Source organism: Hylobates moloch, unplaced genomic scaffold (genome assembly GCF_009828535.3).
Source record: "Hylobates moloch isolate HMO894 unplaced genomic scaffold, HMol_V3 SCAFFOLD_16, whole genome shotgun sequence".
Classification (NCBI taxonomy): domain Eukaryota; kingdom Metazoa; phylum Chordata; class Mammalia; order Primates; family Hylobatidae; genus Hylobates; species Hylobates moloch.
The window spans coordinates 47,039,691-47,059,312 of NW_026652291.1; the positions used below are offsets into that span (position 1 = coordinate 47,039,691).

Consider the following 19,622-nt stretch of genomic DNA (forward strand, 5'->3'; position numbering starts at 1 on the left):
TAGTAGAGATGGAGTTTCACCATGTTGGCCAGGCTGGTCTTGAACTCCTGACATCAGGTGATACACCTGCCTCAGCCTCCCAAAGTGCTGGGATTACGAGCGACAGCCACCGCGCCTGGACCAAACTTTCATTCTTAAAAGTTCAGAGATGCTGGCCGGGCACGGTGGCTCACGCTTGTAATCCCAGAACTTTGGGAGGCCAAGGTGGGTGGATCATGAGGTCAGGAGATTGAGACCATCCTGGCTAACATGGTGAAACTCCATCTCTACTAAAAATACAAAAATTAGTCAGGTGTGGTGACGGACGCCTGTAGTCCCAGCTACTCGGGAGGCTGAGGCAGGAGGATGGCGTGAACCCGGGAGGTGGAGCTTGCAGTGAGCCAAGATAGCGCCACTGCACTCCAGCCTGGGCGACAGAGTGAGACTCCGTCAAAAAAAAAAAAAAAAGTTTAGAGATGCCAATATACGTGTATGGGGGTGGGTCGGGGAGGGTGGAAAGAGGAATAAAAATGAAAATACAAACATACCTACTTATTAAGAAAAAGACTAAGAGGACAACTTACATAACAAATACTCTCTGTAAATAAAAAAAGGGGAGATGAAAATTTACTCAGATGGCCTCTTCTCTACTACTACAGAATTTAGTGATAAAAATGAGCACATTAAATCCCCTCATCTGAATACAACTCACATTTCCAAGAGTACAACAACAGGAAACTCTGTGATAGATCTCCACTAAAACAAAAGAATGCACTAAATATGAAGGCAAACCTCCCTTCCTTCTAGTTTCAGATACATCAGTTATTAACATCTACTGCAGTTGAGGTGCTTGTTATCACACATCCTATAGGTATATTAATATCTGAATGGGTTGCACTTTTCACTTACATGAGTGTACATCAAATTAAGTAAAACCTCCTGAAGAGACTTTATTTGACACAAAGTAGTGATATTTATAAAGCTCCATGTGGAAAATAAGTGGGTACTAATCTGTACAACCTGATGGAGATGTGACCCCACCAAAGAGTACTGCTTAAGTAACACAACTATAGTAAAAATATCCAGAATTCCCTAAAAAGTGGGTAGAAGTGTAGTGGGATCACTTGTTGATGGGGTAAGTAACAGCAATTTGCTCTTGAGTTACCATAGCAGAGACGATCACAATCCCAAATTCATATTTGACAATATATGTTGATACATCTCCTTTTCAGTTTCCATAATTCATTCTTTGAGCGTGGCCCAAAATCAGAACATTGTTTTTATAAGGTCCCAAATCCCTACCCAGACACTGGCAAAACAAAAGCAAACACAAATCTTTTACAGGGAAGAAAACAGGATCTAAATATCCAATTTGTAAATTGTCCGATTTTCACCAGGAAAACAATTTTCTCATAAATTTGTTGTTCATTTTTGTCCTGCCTTCAAAGATGAGATGATGAGAGAAAACCAGGATAGTAACAACAGAAGGAGGCATTTGAGCTATGCTAAATAGGACAAATTAGTCAAATGCAACAATAAACTCTATGAAGCTGGGATATAGGGTATGGCTGAGCGGGGAATGAGGAAGAGCAAAGCAAAGAAAATAGAACAAATAATAACTCCAAGGCTTTAGAGATTATGGATGCTGGGAGAACTGTGATCTCAAAAATGAGAAGCATTTTAGACATACTAAGGATGAGATGCCAGGGGAGCATCAAGCACAATATTCATCAACCAGGAGAACTGCAAGTTGTCGGCCCAAATACATGGCTTAGGGTTCATCAACTGACACAGGATAACTAATGTCAGGAGGAAACTGGAAAAAAACAGAAAAGAGGGCAAAGCACGGGAACTAGGGAAACAATTTTATTCAAGTAGCAGAAAATAAAATGAGAAAATGAAGGTCTTAAAGAAGTTTTTTTTTTGTTTTTTTTTTAAAGAGGAAGAATAACAGAATGAAGTCTAAGAAGCCAACACCAGGAGAAGAGTTTAAGAATCAGAGATGGTCAATAGTGCCTATGCTTGAGCCATACAGTAAAACAAAGATTTGAAAAAGGGAAGCATTTCTGACAAGCAAATGCTGTGAGAAAGGAGTTTCTTGAGGGGGAGGGCAAAAGAAGGCCAACCCATAAGGACCAAAGAGGAAGTGGGTAATGAGAAATTGAAGCAGTGAATATAGACTCTGAAGTCTAGGATTCGGGCTGTTAAAGGATAGTCTATGAGGGAGAAAGAATAGCTTATCCTGAAGCTGGAAAGAAGAAAAAAAGTAGAGATAATGATAAACAGGAATAAAAAAAAAAAGAACAAAGTTAGAAAAACTTTCACTATCCAATTTCAAGTCTTACTATTAAATTACAGTAATCAGTAAGTATGGTATTAGTATAACTTACAGGTGAACGGGATAGGATACAAAGTCCAAAAACAAGATGCACACATATATAACCAATTGATTTTCAACCAAGGTGTTAAGGTAGTTCAATGGAATAATGATAATCTTTCCAACAAATGGTATTAGAACAGCTGGATATCCATATGCCAAAAAATCCCAAACAAAAAAGAACTTGATCCTTACTTCACACCATAAAACTTAACTCAAAATATACTATAAACCTAAATGTGTAATCTAAAACCATACATCTTCTAGAAGAAAACATAGGAAACTATCTTAATGATCTTGGGTTAGCAAAGATTTTTTTAAAAGCAGCATGCAAAAATCCCTACAAACTACCAGAAAAAACCTGATAAATTAGACTTCTTCAAAATCAATCTTTTTGTCTTAAAAAAATAATGCTGAGAAAACAAAAAGGCAAAACACAAAGTAGAAGAAAATATTTACAAAACATATATCCAATAAAGGACTTTTATCCAGAACAGATAAAAAACTTCATACTCAGTAATATGAAGACACGACTCGAACTTAAAAATGGTCAAATGATTTAAAAAGATTTCACCAAAGTAAATATACAGATGGCAAATAAACACATTAAAAAGTTGTACATCATTAGTAATTATACTACTCAGATATTAGTATAGTTAGGGAAATACCTCCACATATGTTCAGAAATGGCTAGAATTATAAACACTGACAACACCAAGTGTTGGGGAGGATGTGGAGCAACTAAAGTCACATACACTGCTGGGTGGAATGCAAAATAGTACACCCACTTTTGGAAATGTTTAGCAGTTTCTTATAAAGTTAAACATTTACTTATGACCAAGCAAAATTAAAAGGTTTCTACACAAAGATTTGCTTATAAATGTTCATAGCAGCTTTATTCATAGTAGCCAAAAACTGAAAGACTATGAATGTCCATCAAGTGGTAAATGGATTGACAAATTATGGTATATCTATACATTATACTACTACTACATGCAATAGCATGATTGTCAAAATATTATGCTAATAAAAGAAGCCAGCCAACAAGGGGCTACATATTGCATGATTACATATGTATGAAATTCTAGAAAAGGTAAAAATACAGTAATAGAAAGCAGATCAGTGTTGTTAGGGGCCAGTGGGCATGAGTGAGGTTTAGGAATTGACTGCAAAATGGCATAAGGAAGCTTTTGGAGAAGACAGAAATGTTTTTCTATCTCATGATTATGTGGCTAATATATAGCTGTGTGAACTTGTCAAAGCGTGTCAAACTGGGCCAGGTGCGGTCACTCACTCCTGTAATCCCAGTGCTTTGGGAGGCTGAGGGAGGAGGATCACTTGAGGCCAGGAGTTTGAGATTAGCCTGGGCAATATAGCAAGACCCCATCTCTGCAAAATTGATTGATTGATTGATTGATTGATTGATTGATTGATTGATTGAGACAGAGTCTCGCTCTATTGACCAGGCTGGAGTACAGTGACGTGATTTTGGCTCACTGCAACCTCCGCCTCCTGGGTTCAAGCAATTCTCCTGTCTCAGCCTTCGGAGTAGCTGGAATTACAGGTATGTGTCACCATACCCAGCTAATTTTTATATTTTTCATAGAGATGGGGTTTCACTGTGTTGGCCAGGCTGATCTCAAACTCCTCACCCCAGGTGATCTGCCCTCCTTGGCCTCCCAAAGTGCTGGGATTACAGGCGTGAACCACTGTGCCTGGACCCAAAATTATTTTTAGCTGGGCATGGTGGCGCACACCTATGGTCCTAACTACTTGGGAGGCTGAGGCAGGAGAGTTGCTTGAGCCCAGGAATTAGAGGTTACAGTGAGTTATGATCATGTCACTGCAGTCCAGCCTCTAGCCTAGATGACAGAAGGAGACTCTGGCTCTAATTAAAACAAACAAACAAACAAACAAAAAACTTGTCAAACTGTACACTCAGAAGTGGTGACTTTTATGGCAAGTAAACTCACCTCAAAAAAACAAGGAGGAGGTGGAAAGGAAGAAAAACAGGAGGAAGGGGAAGAGAAGGAAAAAATGGGGATAAGAATGGGGAAGAGAACGGGGAGAAGAAGAGGGAAAGGGGGAAAGAGAAGAAGAAGAGGAAGAAAAGAAAAAATGGGGAAGAGAAGGGGGAGAAGAAAAGGAAAAGGGGGAAGGAGAAAAAGAAGAGGAAGAAAAGAAAAAAATGGAGAAGAGAAGGAGAAGAAAAGAATGGCATAGGCTCCATAAAGAGGCTCATTTTAACCATTCAATGAATACTTAAACTCTTGTTGGGTATTGGGCAAGGACTAGGCACAAAAGGAGAAACATCCTTAAATCCTGAGTAATTTATAGTATAAAGAGTGAGACAGGCCGGGCGCGGTGGCTCACGCTTGTAATCCCAGCACTTTGTGAGGCCAAGGCGGGCGGATCATGAGGTCAGGAGATCGAGACCACGGTGAAACCCCGTCTCTACTAAAAATACAAAAAATTAGCCGGGCATGGTGGCGGGCGCCTGTAGTCCCAGCTACTTGGAGAGGCTGAGGCAGGAGAATGGCGTGAACCTGGGAGGCGGAGCTTGCAGTGAGCCGAGATTGCGCCACTGCACTCCAGCCTGGGCGACAGAGCGAGACTCTGTCTCTAAAAAAAAAAAAAAGAAAAAAAGAGTGAGACAGATATGGAAACCAACCTTAATATAATCTGATAATTACTATAACAAAAATATGTACAAAGTACTATGGGGATAACAGAGAGACTTGGGGTGGGAAGTATGTAGAGTGGTTTAATAATCTGAAAGCTGCAATATGAAATAAGAGGGTGAGAGAGAACTAACCATCACCAAAGAAGTACTAGGAAATAAGGTTAGAAGAGCTTACCTTTTGTTACTGGAGGATTTACTCGACCTCTGGAATATATAAATCCACCATGAACTAAAGCTTTTGTCTTTTAATAAAAACAAAAATAAATTCCATTTCACTTACCAATGTCAGAAGTCAGTGGTTCACTTGTCTCACTGACTGAAACACTGATATTAGGTGCAATCTGCTGTTGGACTGGAAAGAGCCCAGAGATAATTCTTGACATTATTTCTTGCTCTACCCTGAGGGGATGGTGGGCAGATAAAAGTTAAGATTCCTCAATTTGATTGAAATGTAAAAAATGTTAGCCATACTACCCTTAAAAATAACCTTTACCAATGCCACAAACATGTTGGTGTGAAAGCAGTCATTCTGAAAGTTAAATCTAGAAGAAAAAAAATAAAATGGGCTGGGCATCATGGTGCACACCTGTAATCTCAACACTTTGGGAGGCCACGTTGGGCAGGTTGCTTGAGCTCAGGAGTTCAAGACCATTCTGGGAAACAGGGCAAAACACTGTCTCTACAAAAAATACAAAAATTAGGTGGTACATGCCTGTAGTCCTAGCTACTCAAGAGGCTGAGGTGGGAGGATGGCTTGAACCGAGGAGGTTGAGACTGCAGTGAGCCATGATCACACCACTGCACTACAGCCTGGCCAACAGAGTGAGACCCTGTCTCAAAAAAAAAAAAAAAAAAAGTACCTCTGAAGAAGATAAACCACACTAAACAGAATCTCCTTGTGGGAGATAGTTTATGAAATCAAATTAAAATCTTTCAGATTAGTCTAATGAAAAGCTTAAAAGAACTCCCAAACTCAAAATAAAACTTGGGCCAATGACTATCTGGCATATAATGTACATAAACTGTTTGATTTCCACTCTGAGTGCACACATAAAAACCATATAAGATCAGAGCTAGAAAAGATGTCCAGCTGCCCTCTCTTCAAGGTAATACACATATAGGCTGTATTATAGGTAGTTTTCCTCTTAAAATGTAAAGAAAAAATTTATTTCCAAGGTCATCTTCAGGAAGGGAAAGGGGAATAGGAGACTTCTAGAACATTTCTTTACTGCAGTTAATAGACTTCTTAAAAATCATTATATAAATAACAGGTGTTCATTGTAGAAAATTTAGAAAAAATCTAAGAGTTTAAAAAATTGATAAAGCTCACCTATAATCCTAGGTTCAGGGATAAACACAGTTAATTTGCTATATATGCTTTTTCAAACTTTTGTTTTATGCACAGTTTTTTGTTTTGTTTCGTTTTGAGACAGAGTCTCACTCTTTCGCCCAGTCTGGAGTGCAGTGGCGCAGTCTCAGCTCACTGCAACCTCTGCCTCCCAGGTTCAAGCGATTCTCCTGTCTCAGTCTCCCGCGTAGCTAGGACCACAGGTGTGCACCATCGCACCTAATTTTTGTATTTTTTTTTCAGTAGTGACGGGGTTTCATCATGTTGGTCAGGCTGGTCTCGAACTCCTGACCTCAGGTGATCCACTCACCTTGGCCTCTCAAAGTGCTGGGATTACAGGCGTGAGCCACTGTGCTAGCTGCCTACTTACTTTTGAGTAAGATCTTGTAAACTGGGGTTACATTGTTAGTATCCTGCTTCGTTTATATGCCAGTACATTATTAATATCTTTTTATATCATTAAATTTCTTCTAAACCTAATTTTCATGACTATATTAATATTCAGCCATTTCACTTATTCCATAACTTCCTTAAGGTTTCTTACAAGTAAAAATACAAATAATAGCGTTCATTTCATATTCATATGTAACAAGTTACAATTGTTATTGTAATATGTAACAATAATAACATATTACAGCTTGTTGTTATCAGTATGTAACAAACCTAGAACAGTGCCCTCTTTGTAGTGCTAGGTATTATATGGCCTAGTATAGCAGTCCTAACCTTTTTGGCATCAGGGATTGGTTTTGTGGAAGACAATTTTTCCACAGACCAGGGCAGGGGTGGTGGGGTAGCGGGTGGGGGGATAGATTCGGGATGAAACTGTTTCACCTCAGATCATCAGGCATTAGATTCTCATAGGGAGCATGCAACCTAGATCCCTCACATGCACAGTTCACAATAGGGTTTGTGCTTCTATGAAATCTAATGCCACGGCTGATCTGACAGGAGGTGGAGCTCAGGCAGTAATGCTCACTCACCCGCTACTCACCTCCTGCTGTGCAGCTTAGTTCCCTGGTTCCTAACAGGCCACAGACCGGTACTGGTTCGTGGCCCTGGCCTAGTAGCAAACCATAATTACTTCCTTAGGATACGTTTCTGGAAATGAATCACTGGATTAAAGAACATGTACATTTTTAAGGCTTCCTAATAGTCTACTTTGCCAGAGTAGACAGACTGAGTACAAATATTCAAGGACAAAAACAATAACCTCCAACAATAGTTAAGCCCTCAGCATTATATCACTTTCCAGTGACTAAAGCAAAGAAAGTTTAATATACAAAAGAAGACAAAGAATATTTTCAGCCACAATTTAATACTTTCCATTTATATTTGCTACTATGGTTCTATTGATACCAAAAACATTATAAACTTACCATTGAATTAAGCTATTTTCCAGTGTTTCTTTTCTCTCAATTACTTTATCCAGAATATCGGCAGTGGGCTGTAAAGTAGAAGCAACTGGTGGAAATGGAGGACCATTATATTTTGTAGAATCAGCTTTAACGCTTCTGTTAAACTCCAGAATTGGTTCAGAGTCTGGAATTTCATCACATTTTTCCTCTTCCTGGTAGTAACAAAAACAAAACTATTATATTCATGTATTTGTTCAACATTTACTGAATACCAACTATAAGCAAGGAACTAGGTGAATTAAGAAACCCTTCTAAATTAACCAACAGCATTTCTAATTAGGTGATATCACATTAATTATAATATACACATTAGTCATACATATTGAGGAACCCTTAATTACACAATCAGTTTCTCTTTAGAACCCAATATTCATTTTATGCAATCACAAAATAAACTAGAAAACATAATTATTCCTACATAAAACACTATTATTTCTCTCTGGAAATGTATGAACTTAATAATTATCGTTAAAAAATTGATGCTTCCTGATATGGTTTGGATATTTGTCCCCTCCAAATCTCATGTTGAAGTGTGATCCCCAGTGTTGGAGATGGGGCCTGGTGGGCGGTGCTTGGGTCATGGGGGCGGATCTCTCATGCATGGCTTGGTGCCCTCCCCATGGTAATAAGTTAGTTCATGTGAGAGCTGGTTGTTTAAAGGAGACTGGCACATCCTCCTCTCTCTCGCTCCCTCCCTTGCTTTGTGACACACCTGGACCCTCACAGCCTTCTATCTGAGTAAAACTTCCTGAGGTCCTGACCAGAAGTAGTTGCTGGCACCATGCTTCTTGTACAGCCTGCAGAGCCATGAGCCAATTAAATCTCTACTTTTTTTTTTTTTTAAGACAGAGTTTCACTCTTGTCACCCAGGCTGGAGTCCAATGGTGCAATCTCAGCTCACTGCAACCTCCACCTCCTGGGTTCAAGCAATTCTCCTGTCTCAGCCTCCCGAGATGCTGGGATTACAGGCACCCACCACTATGCCCGGCTAATTTTTGTATTTTTTGGTAGAGATGGGGTTTCACCGTCTTGGCCAGGCTGGTCCTGAACTCCTGACCTCAGGTAATCCACCCACCTCAGCCTCCCAAAGTGCTGGGATTACAGGCATGAGCCACTGCGCCTGGCCTTAAATCTCTTTTCTTTATAAATTATCCAGTAATTCCTTTATAACAATGCAAAATAGACTAATACACTTCCAAAATCACTTTTTGCTTTTATACAACTTATAATTTACATTTAAATATGCAATAAGGTCAGTCATCTTACAAATTATTTGCATTACCACATCATAACCAATAGAGTTATTTCTGGAATTGTTAAAATTTTTATTACAAAAAAATCATGGTTTAAAAGTAAACAAATAGTGTCCATGTACTGTATCTGTTACATAAATAACATGAATTGCATTTATCTGCTCCCCAGCTTTAACAATTATCAACTTATGGTCAATCTTGCCTCATCCAGCCACTTTCCCCTTCACATATCATTTTGAAGCAAATCACAGATATCACATCATTTTACCTATAAATAATTCAATTAAAAATACTTTGGGTCTCTCTAAATACTACAACTCAGTAATATTATTCCATTGAAAAATGAAGTCCACAGCTTATAAATGGCAGAGCTAGTACAGGAACACTTGTCTTTGAATGCTAAATCCTCTGCTACTTCTCTAACCATTTCTTTCACTTGTATATTGCATAAACAATTACCAAGTACCTTTGCTAGGCATTAGGAATATAAAAATAAATAAGGTCCCTGCCTTCAAAATTCTCATGTGGCACTCACATGAGAAAAGACATATCTGTGAGCGAATAACATTAATATACTTCACACCTCTGCATATTCTAAAATTGGATTTCATTTTATGATTAACAAAACTGATCTTAGCTCTAAAACTCAAAGAAACATGATCAAATGTGTTCTTTAAAGTCTACTGACATAATAGTCAAGTAGTTTCAATGTTCTATGATCTTTTCTCCCATCCTTTATAATTTACTTCTGCCTATTTTTCCCTCTATTTCATTATTTCTATCATTCTATAACCCTTCCATATGGGATATTCCTTTGGATTATAGATTTCTCACAACTTTTTTCTCAATATCAATTAACTAGTCACCTCACCACAAATCCAAAAACCAAAATTAATAGAATGAAAAAAAGACAAATTGGAGGAAAAGAAGCCAAAGGCAGTGGAAAGAAAGAAGAAAGCAGGAAACAGACAAAATCTAGGTGGGAAACGGTAGATAATCACGAAGCTTCATGAAGGCAGATAGGTGATAAAGATTAAAGACATTCTAGAATAACAACTTTACAAGTTTTAAAATAAAAGTATATTTAACTCAAAAGTAAAAGAAAGTATCTCAAAGCACTGTAACATAATATTGATAGTCCAAAGATAGTCAACAACCTGGAAAAATACCAGTAGAAAAATAATTTATCATGGTTTCTAAGCTTTGTTACCTGTATGACATCGATTATTTCATCAAAGTTAGTTCCTGGAAACTTCACCTCTTCTTCATCTACCTTCATAATTTCTGGAGTCTAAGAAAGCATTTTCAGAAAGTTTTTGTTGTGCTTAACACTTTTAAAATTTATAAGTAATTTATCATATTTCCACCTATAGTATAAGCTTATAATTACATGGTCCTTTTTAATCATTTTAATACCCTATTCAGAATTGATTTAATTAGTAAATGAAATCCAAGCTAGTCGCCAAGCCATTAGGGTCAACATTTCAATTGCTTTAAAAAATTAATCAGCTGTTTTTCTGTAAAGGACTCCATCAGCAATATCACTTAATTGATCAACAGGTTGATATAATTGAGACTTCTCTTCTAGAATTAAGATAAAGGAAAGTGTTTGCATGTGTAGATATCTAAGTATAAACATATATGAACTCACACAAAGATGGATACAGAATCAAATAATTCAGGAAAAAAAACAAAATAGTCATTTTACAAATCTAATCATTAGGCCTCATTATATAAAATGTAGTCACGCAATAGCCTCTTACTGACAGCAGAATGATAAACAGTCCAAAAATTTATTGCTTGTTATCACAGAAGTTTCAATAAACAGAAGGTTAAAAAAAATTACTGATGAAAAAATTCAATTAAGCACAAATGTCACTGAGGGTCAGTTCTATTTCATTACTTGTGATCATGAAAGATTGCTGGTGTTCTCTCTCCTTTTAAAACTGTACCCTCGGCCAAATTTGCTTACAATAAACAAAACCTGGGGTAAGTTACAGTGCTATTTTGCTTTGTAGTAAAGCCATAACTTCATTATTCAAAAGCAAATAAATGCCAGGAAGAAATGCATATTTTTGTATCATGTCAACAGTAGGATAATAAGGTAACATTCCAAAATATAAACTCCCAACTGTCACTATAAAATTCACTTAGGATATCTATAATTCCCATGTAAATCAAAGATTCATCACCAAAGTGACAGAAATTCTTTCTTCACGTGAGAGTTTCACAACTTAAATTACCAAAAAGTTACACTAAAGATTATTACTTTCCAAATAGTTACAAATGTAAGGATCTGAAACAAACTTTCAAGTTCATAAACAATTCAAAATTTGTTTTGGGCTGGCGTGGTGGCTCACGCCTGTAATCCCCGAACTTGGGAGGCCGAGGTAGAGGGATCACTAGGAGTCAGGAGTTCAACATCAGCCTGGCCAACATGGTGAAACCCCATCTCTACTAAAAATACAAAAATTAGCTGGGCGTGGTGGCTGGCACCTGTAATCTCAGCTACTCAGGAGGCTGAGGCAGAAGAATTGGTCGAACCCAGGAGGCGGAGGTTGCAGTGAGCTGAGATCACACCACTGCACTCTAGCCTGGGCGACAGAGCAAGACTCTGACTTAAAAAAAAAAAAAAAATTGTTTTCAATCTTTTCTTCAAAATCTAAATTATTATAATAAGTTATCATTATGATAAAAGGCTTTAAATGGAGTAACATTAGTTAAAATCTACAGTCAGACATTACTCGAAATAATATGATAAAATTCTGAAATATACCTTTATCCAAGTTTGCACAGGAGGAAGAGAGGCTTCTTTGGGACTAGACAGAGGTGAAAGGCCATCAGTGCTACCATTTGAAATGCTGTCAATATCTACACTGGGTAATACCTAAAACAGAATACAACATTCAGCTGTTTATCATTTTTACTCAAATATTTTTATGAGTATGTGTATATACATGTATATGCGTGTGTGTGTGTGTATACATATATACATAAAAACAAAGCATGCTCTTTAAGTTTTTATTGTGAAGCCAATGGATAACAAAATTTTTTAATTATGAAAGCGTATTTTATAAAATATGAAAAATAAAGAGGAAAACACACAAAATTCTATCCTAAGATAACTTCATTTTCACTATTCCCTTTGTCTTTTACTATCTACTTATACATAACTAAAATTTAAAATAGTTTTCATTCTTGATTTTTCATTGTGATTACAAGAACCATAAACACTTATCATGCTTTTGTATAGACTTCATAATTATATTTTTAAATGACTATATAACATTTCAACAAACATGTCTTAATTATTTAATTACGTTTCAATTGGAAAAATTTAGGAAATTTCCAATTTTTCCACTATTATATATATATCACTACAAAAAAAACTTACACACACAGACACACACACATACAGTTTTCTTCCTAAACTCTAAATTAATTCACTATACTAGATAGCCAGATATTGGATTAACTTTCTGGGCCACAGGACACAAATACTTAAGATTCTTGGAAGTACTGGTGAAACGTAATCCTAACAACCTCTATCTACATCATCAAAAACATAATTAAGTCTAAGTTTTACCCAACCCTCACCAAAATTAGATAATATGATTGTTTTGGCAATAATAGTTTTTAAATGGATGCATCTTATTGTTATTTTAATTTGCATTATCTTGGTTACTGGCAAAATTTATTTAGTTTGCTTGCTGATAAACTGTACTTCCTCTTTTGTAGAGTCTTATTCATGTCCTTTGAACATTTCTAGACTTGGATCTGTGTTTTCTTATTAATTTATAGAGATCTTTATATTTAAAAATTAATGCTTTACTAGCATCTTCATTTCATATGTTCTTACTGTGTGTCGTTTGCCTTTTAATTTAGGATTCTTTCCCCCCAATCTAGATCCTCTAATTTCCTCCATGAACTGACTGTGCTAGTGATGCTCATTCATTCAATACACATTGACCGAGTTTGTACGTGGCTCAGGGAGCTGTCCAGGCTAAAGTGTCCCCAAGTCTCCCGAAGCCTCCATAGCTGCTGCACCACTGGGTTAGTGGGCCTACACTGTCAGAAGGATGCCCAAAGACTGCTGTAAGAGAGGAACACATTTGGGTTCACGTTGGGAGTTCCCTGCCCTGCAACAATGACTGGAAGTTAAAAGGTTCTGCGGCCAGGGCTTTATTGTGCATTTGCTCCTATCAAGCACAGGGCCGGGAATCTTCCTGAGATCCATTGACTGCCTCAGCCCTAACAACTTGGCTGTGAAAACACACTGTCAATTTTAGCTGTAGGGCAGAAGTCAATCTATGAGAACGAAGTGTTTGTGGAGCTACATGGTGATTTCTAAGTCCCTGGGAATCTCTCAGGCTGGGGGGTTGAGGCTGTTCTGCATAAATTTGTGCAGAAGAAATGGATGGTTCGTTTGTTCAGGGAGGAGTGTCCAGTCAAAAATCAGTACTAACAGCCTGCTGACTGTTCATGTGGTGGCATCTGACAGCTCCAGGATTATCTTCTCCTCAGCGATCAGGATCCAAGAATGAAGCAAGTCTTCTCTCTTCCCAGAGGGCATACTAAGTTGCCCAAGAAAACTCATTTGTCCTGGCTCAATCAAAAGAGGAACCCTGGAGCAGTCTAAGGACTGGAGTGTTCTAATTATTTGTAAGTAAGCAAGGATGATAAGATGAACACAGGAGTTGGAGTAAATCAGCCAAAAAGTTTACCACAGTTCATGAACGCTTTCCTACAATTGCCTCCTGACCGGTCAATAGAAAGTCACATGTAAATACTCATGTTCATTTTTGTCCAGACCTAGTGAAGACCTCAGCTTCTACAGCTGGATCCCAGGCCAAAGGGTAGATGTTTGTGAAATGTCAAAGGGTTTCTTCCCACATGAGCCTGTTGAAGTCTTGTATTCATTCAAGTCTTCTAACATATGTTAGTGTAAAGTTTGAAATACCAATTATATAAGTCACATACATTAACTTTTTAAAATTAATTATAATACACAGTTCAGTTGTTCCCTTTGGAATATCACCAAGCCACTTGTATATAAGTCATTGGCCTAGAAGAGCGGCTTAAATCATGCAAAACAGGATAGAAACATTCATATTAATATCACAGTTTTGAAAATAACAGAGCCAGCTGGGCACAGTGGCTCATGCCTGTAATCCCAGCACTTTGAGAGGCCAACATAGGTGGATCGCCTGAGGTCAGGAGTTTGAGACAAGCCTGGCCAACACGTGAAACCCTGTCTCTACTAAAAAAAAAAATACAAAAAATTAGCTGGGCGTGGTGGCGGGCGCCTGTAATCCCAGCTACTTGGGAGGCTGAGGCAGGAGAATCGCTTGAACCCAGGAGGCAGAGGTTGCAGTGGGCCAAGATTGTGCCATTGCCCTCCAGACTGGGCGATAAGAGCAAAATTCTGTCTAAAAAATAAAAATAAATTAAAAAAAAAAAAAAGCCATGATCAAAAGCAATATTTTCATGAAGCAATATAATGGATTTCCGTACTAACGTTAAGCAAAAAAATTTTTTCTTCCTTAAAATTTTCTACTCATGCACCCTGGCATACCTGTACAGTAAGCTGAGGAGGATCCTTTTTTTCTGACTTCATTTCTACAATGGCTATGTTAGGTTTCTTTACTCCAGTTTCTACTTTTCGAGATGATGGAGGAATAGAAGTAGTCACAATTACAGGGTGTGGCTTGCTGACAATCACTCCAGCAGGTGACATGGTATCATTATTACTTTGGGTTTGTCCTAAGAAGTTTAGGGGAAAAAATAAGTCAACTAGTTCAGAAAAAAAGGGAAAAGTCTAATATACCATCTGGATCTTAATGGCTATATTCTCATATTTTAAAAAGCCCTATCTGACAATCACCTCTCCCTCCATCATCAGCATTGTCGACATACTCACCATACCCAGTGACTTTTATTAGGCACTTATATGTACTCAACACTTCACATCACTATCTAATTTAAACCTCAAAATAAAGGCTAACAGAAAGCTATTAATATCCACATTTTAAAATGTCAAAAACTTTCACTTCCAAAGTCCCACTTGTTTTCTACATATCAAAGTAAAGAAAGCTAGTACAGTGTACTTGTTGAAAACAGACTATAAAGCCAGACTGCCTCTGCCTGGGTTTGAACCCTGGCACCACTCTAGCTGTGTGGCCTTTGACAAATTATGTAACCCTTTTGAGCTTCAGTTTTCTTCGCTATACAATTTGTATATTACCATGTGCTTTATAGGGTGGATTAAATGAGAGAATATATGTAAAGTGCTCAGCACTGTACCGGGCACACAGTAAGGACTTTAAAAGTGTGAGCTATTTTATTACTAGAAGATATGTTTAAACAGAGAGCTATTATGTTGACATGAAATTAACCCATAATATCAAAAATAAAAATGTCTCATATTAAAAAAATTCATACTTAAATTGTTAATCAAAACAAAAGAACAGCAATGACACTAAAGAGAAAAAAGAGCTAATTAGACTTGAAGAGCGGATGTGAGGACAAAAATGATCTGTTCAATTTTTAACATGAAGACTCAGAGAGAAGGCAAATAAGTAAATAAACAACTATTGGCTTAGATTACACACCCACACAGCTTTCACTTATGATAGCTTAGTTCAAAAGTACAAAACAAAGTACCTTAATAATTCCCCAAAGACATAATGATATTAACAAGATAATCAAACTTATTGAATTATTATGAATGTCCATGACATATTTAAACTTTTTTTTTTAAGAGACAGGGTATTGCTCTGTTGCCCAGGCTGCAGTATGGTGGCATAATCATTGCTCACTGCAGCCTCAAACTCCTGGACTGAAGGGATTCTCCTGCTTCAGCCTCCAGAGTAGCTAGGACTACAGGTGTTAGCCATCAAGCCCAGCTAATTTTTTTTTTTGAGACAAGGTCTTGCTATGCTGCCCAGGCTGGTCTCAAACTCTTGGTCTCAAGCAATCCTCCCATCTCGGCTTCCCAAAGTACTGTGATTAAAGGCATGAGCCACTGTGCCCAGCCAAAACATTGTTTAAAATTTCATTTCATCTATAATAATATACTATAACATACCAAAAGAATTTTTCCTATTGGTGAAACTACAGCAGGAACCCATCATTTCAGAGACTGCTATTACACAGCATAAAATATATTGTGAGGCCTTCCCCACAAAAACAAATAACATTTACAGGAAAAGGTAGATGACTATCATGTTAGTACCATTTTGTAAGTTCTGCTACTGCTGATAAGAATTTAAAACTCAATGGCTGGGCATGGTGGCTCACGCCTGTAATCCCAGCACTTTGAGAGCGTGAGGTGGGAGGACTGCTTGAGTCCAGGAGTTCCAGACCAGCCTGAGCCACATAGTGAAATCCCATCTCTATTAAATAAACAAACAAACAAACAAATAAATAAATAAAATAAAATCCATCCCACATATTTTGTTGATTCTTACCTAAAAGAACTGCCATAGGAATCAGATGACCTTCCAGTGTACCTGAAAAAGTAGGCATTTCTCTACTTGGGCTGAACAAATACTGCTGATCGCCATGAGGTAACACAGGAATGGAATGTTTCATTTTAGAATCCATCTTCATAGGTTTTGTTGCATAGAAGTCAGTCTGTGTTCTTATTGACTTTACCTTAGTGCCTATAATAATCATCAATGGCAGATATTTTAAAATACTGTTAGAATATCTACTATCCAGACATCTAGAAATACAACACCTCTTCACAGAAAAATCTTAATTCTATATAAAGTTACAAGGCCCCAAAACAGAAGTAATATATAGACCAGAGGTGGCCAACTTCTTAAATGGCCAGACAGTAAATATTTGTCTGGCAGGCCACATTATCTCAGCTGTAATGACTCAGTTCTGCTGTTATATCATGAAAGAAGCCATGGACAATATATACATGAATGAACACAGTTAGAGGCAAATGAAACTTTATAAAAACAGGCAGCTCACGTATAGGCCACAGTTGCCAGCCCCTGAATAGACATGCAACTTGTACAGCTACTATGATAAAATAGATACAATAACTAGAAAAAAAAAGTTAAATAAAGATTCTGAAGAATATTCCGACAATGTTTGAATTCTTTTAAATTTTTTTCCATAGGTACGAAAAAGTTAATGATCATTTTTGGAATTGATGGTTTTCATTTTCTCATTACACCTTTACACACAACATAATTCTGAATAACCAGCTTTATCTTTTTAAATTATGTACAGATAATCAAATTCTATACTTACTTAAACCTTACTAATTAATATCATTATATAGTAGTCTCTCCTTATCTGTGGTTTCTTTTTCCCTGTCTCAATTACCCAGGATCAACCTTGGCTGGAAAATATTAAATGGAAAATTTGAGAAATAAACAATTCATAAGTTTTTAAAAATTATTTATTATTTTTTTTAGATGGAGTCTCACTCTACCCAGGCTGGAGTGCAGTGGTGCGATCTCAGCTCAATGTAACCTCTGCCTCCCAGGCTCAAGTGATCCTCCCACCCTAGCCTCCTGAGTAGCCAAGACCACAGACGCATGCCACCACACCCGGCTGTCATAAGTTTTACAATGTACGCTGTTCTGAGTAGCACGATAAAATCTCATGCCATCCTGCTCCATCCTGCCCAGGACATGAATCATCCCTTTGTCCAGGGTCTCTACACTGTAGACACTACCTGCCCATTAATAACTTAGTTGCCATCTCAGTTATCAGATTAAAAGAACATAGTACATGTTAGGGCTTGGTACTATCCACAGTTTCAGGCATCCATTGAGGGTAATGGGACACATCCCCCATGAATAAGGGGGGACTACTATACATTTTTTTCTGTTTCTATGATGTATACATACACATATAGCCATTATATCCTAAATCTTAAAAAATTAAAAATTTGACTTTATGTCTCTTTGGAGAAGTGGATAAATGTCTGTGGAACACACACACAAAAAAGTAAAGACAAGAATAAAGTAAACAGGCAAAGGAAAAGAGGCTAAAATATTTTCTAAATAATTTCCTGACATTACATTTTTACTTTTAACATGTGGGTGCTTTTTTTTTAAATGCAGGAACTGCCAAAGTTTTAGTGTTTAATAATTAATAGCACAACTGACCAAGGTCCAAGATGTGAAGATACCACATTCAAGAAACTGGGGGTAAACTGCTTTATAAACTAACTATATAGTATGTGATAAGAATGCACACTTTATAATACAAAACCTGTCTACACACAGTAGTTAGCTGAAAAAAGCCATTCAATCTTCTCTTGGCTCAGAAAAATGATGTTCCAGATTCCATTATATAAATTATTAACAACCCTCAACTCTTTTGTGTGGCAGGTATCTTGTTTTCACCTTCCAGTTCTTCCAGCCCAACCTGTGTCATGGGGTCTGTGATGTTCTTCTCCAGATCATCAATATGACTACTCATATCATCAATTCTCCCAATTATCTGGTCAGACATAGTCTGAAATTTATCTTGCATCTGCTGCAAGGGTGTCTACACCACTGAGGTGAGGTCCTGCAAGGTCTTGGGGTGAGTCTTGGCCATCTCCCCAGTGCCCAGGTTGGTGGTGATGTCTCAGACTGTCACCTACACTTCCACTTCACGTGTAGGTGTTTTTATGTATCTAATTTTTTAATGTATCTAATTTTTTTTTTTTTTAGAGACAGGTTCTTGCTCTGTTACCCAGGCTGGAGTGCAGTGGCACTATCATAGCTCACTGCAACCTTGAACTCCTAAGCTCAAGTGCTGAAGTGATCCTTCACCTCAGGCTCCCAAGTAGCTGGGACTACAGGCATGCCCTGCTAATTTTTTTAATTTATTGTAGAGACAGGATCTAGCTATGTTGCTGAGGCTGGTCTCAAGCAATCCTCCTGCCTCAGCCTCCCAAAGTGCTGAGATGACAGGCATGAGCCACTGTGCCCAACCTACACATCCAGACTTTTAAATATAGTTTCCTTTTGTTTATGATCCCAGGAAGAAAAATTGTAATACCATGTCTGTATTCTTTCATCTTGTTCTCTGATAGTCATTCATTCTATTGAATGAATATTTTTCTTGAATGTTTATTTAAAATGTTTGTTCAGCATTTCATATGTGTTAAACATTGTTTCACGCACAAGGAATACAGAGGTGACTAAACCAACTGTACTCATGGAGCTTACAGTCTAGTAGTGACAAATAAAATAAATAATAAATAAAAATATAACACAGGAAATGCGAAGTGCTATGAAGAACAATATGGCAGAGTGAGGAGATATAGAAGAACAGGAGATAATTCTTTGAATAGAATGGTCAGGGTAGAGCTCTCTAAGGAGCTATCATCTAAGAGCGGAGACAGAAGAATTGAGAGAGTGAACCATGCAAGTGTCTGAATGAAGAGCTCTCCAGATAGAGGAAATGGCAGGTACTGAGGCCCTAGGATAAGCATAAGTCCTTAGGTTCTGATATGGCTTGGCTCTGTGTCCCTACCCAAATCTCATCTCAAATTGATTCCCATGCGTCATGGGAGAGACCTGGTGGGAGATGACTGGATCATGGGGGC

At 37.6% G+C, this 19,622-nt stretch overlaps 1 protein-coding gene and 1 pseudogene across 15 annotated transcripts in view; both read right to left on the reverse strand.

The window, feature by feature from the left end:
* The window catches only part of KIAA0586 (KIAA0586 ortholog), a 122,905-nt gene that overhangs the window by 66,451 nt on the left and 36,832 nt on the right, over positions 1 to 19,622 (reverse strand). For all 15 annotated transcript variants that reach the window (XR_009210249.1, XR_009210250.1, XM_058429480.1 and 12 more), the window contains 6 exons: positions 16,525 to 16,719; positions 14,631 to 14,818; positions 11,832 to 11,942; positions 10,266 to 10,346; positions 7,764 to 7,954; positions 5,320 to 5,438 (listed from right to left, as the gene is read on the reverse strand). Coding sequence is in view for 13 of the 15 variants with exons in the window: in XM_058429480.1 (XP_058285463.1) it covers positions 5,320 to 5,438; positions 7,764 to 7,954; positions 10,266 to 10,346; positions 11,832 to 11,942; positions 14,631 to 14,818; positions 16,525 to 16,719 (885 nt within the window). In the remaining 2 variants the exon portion in view is untranslated. The remainder of the gene's footprint in view (positions 1 to 5,319; positions 5,439 to 7,763; positions 7,955 to 10,265; positions 10,347 to 11,831; positions 11,943 to 14,630; positions 14,819 to 16,524; positions 16,720 to 19,622) is intronic.
* LOC116484770 (heat shock factor-binding protein 1-like) lies at positions 18,395 to 18,625 on the reverse strand (annotated as a pseudogene).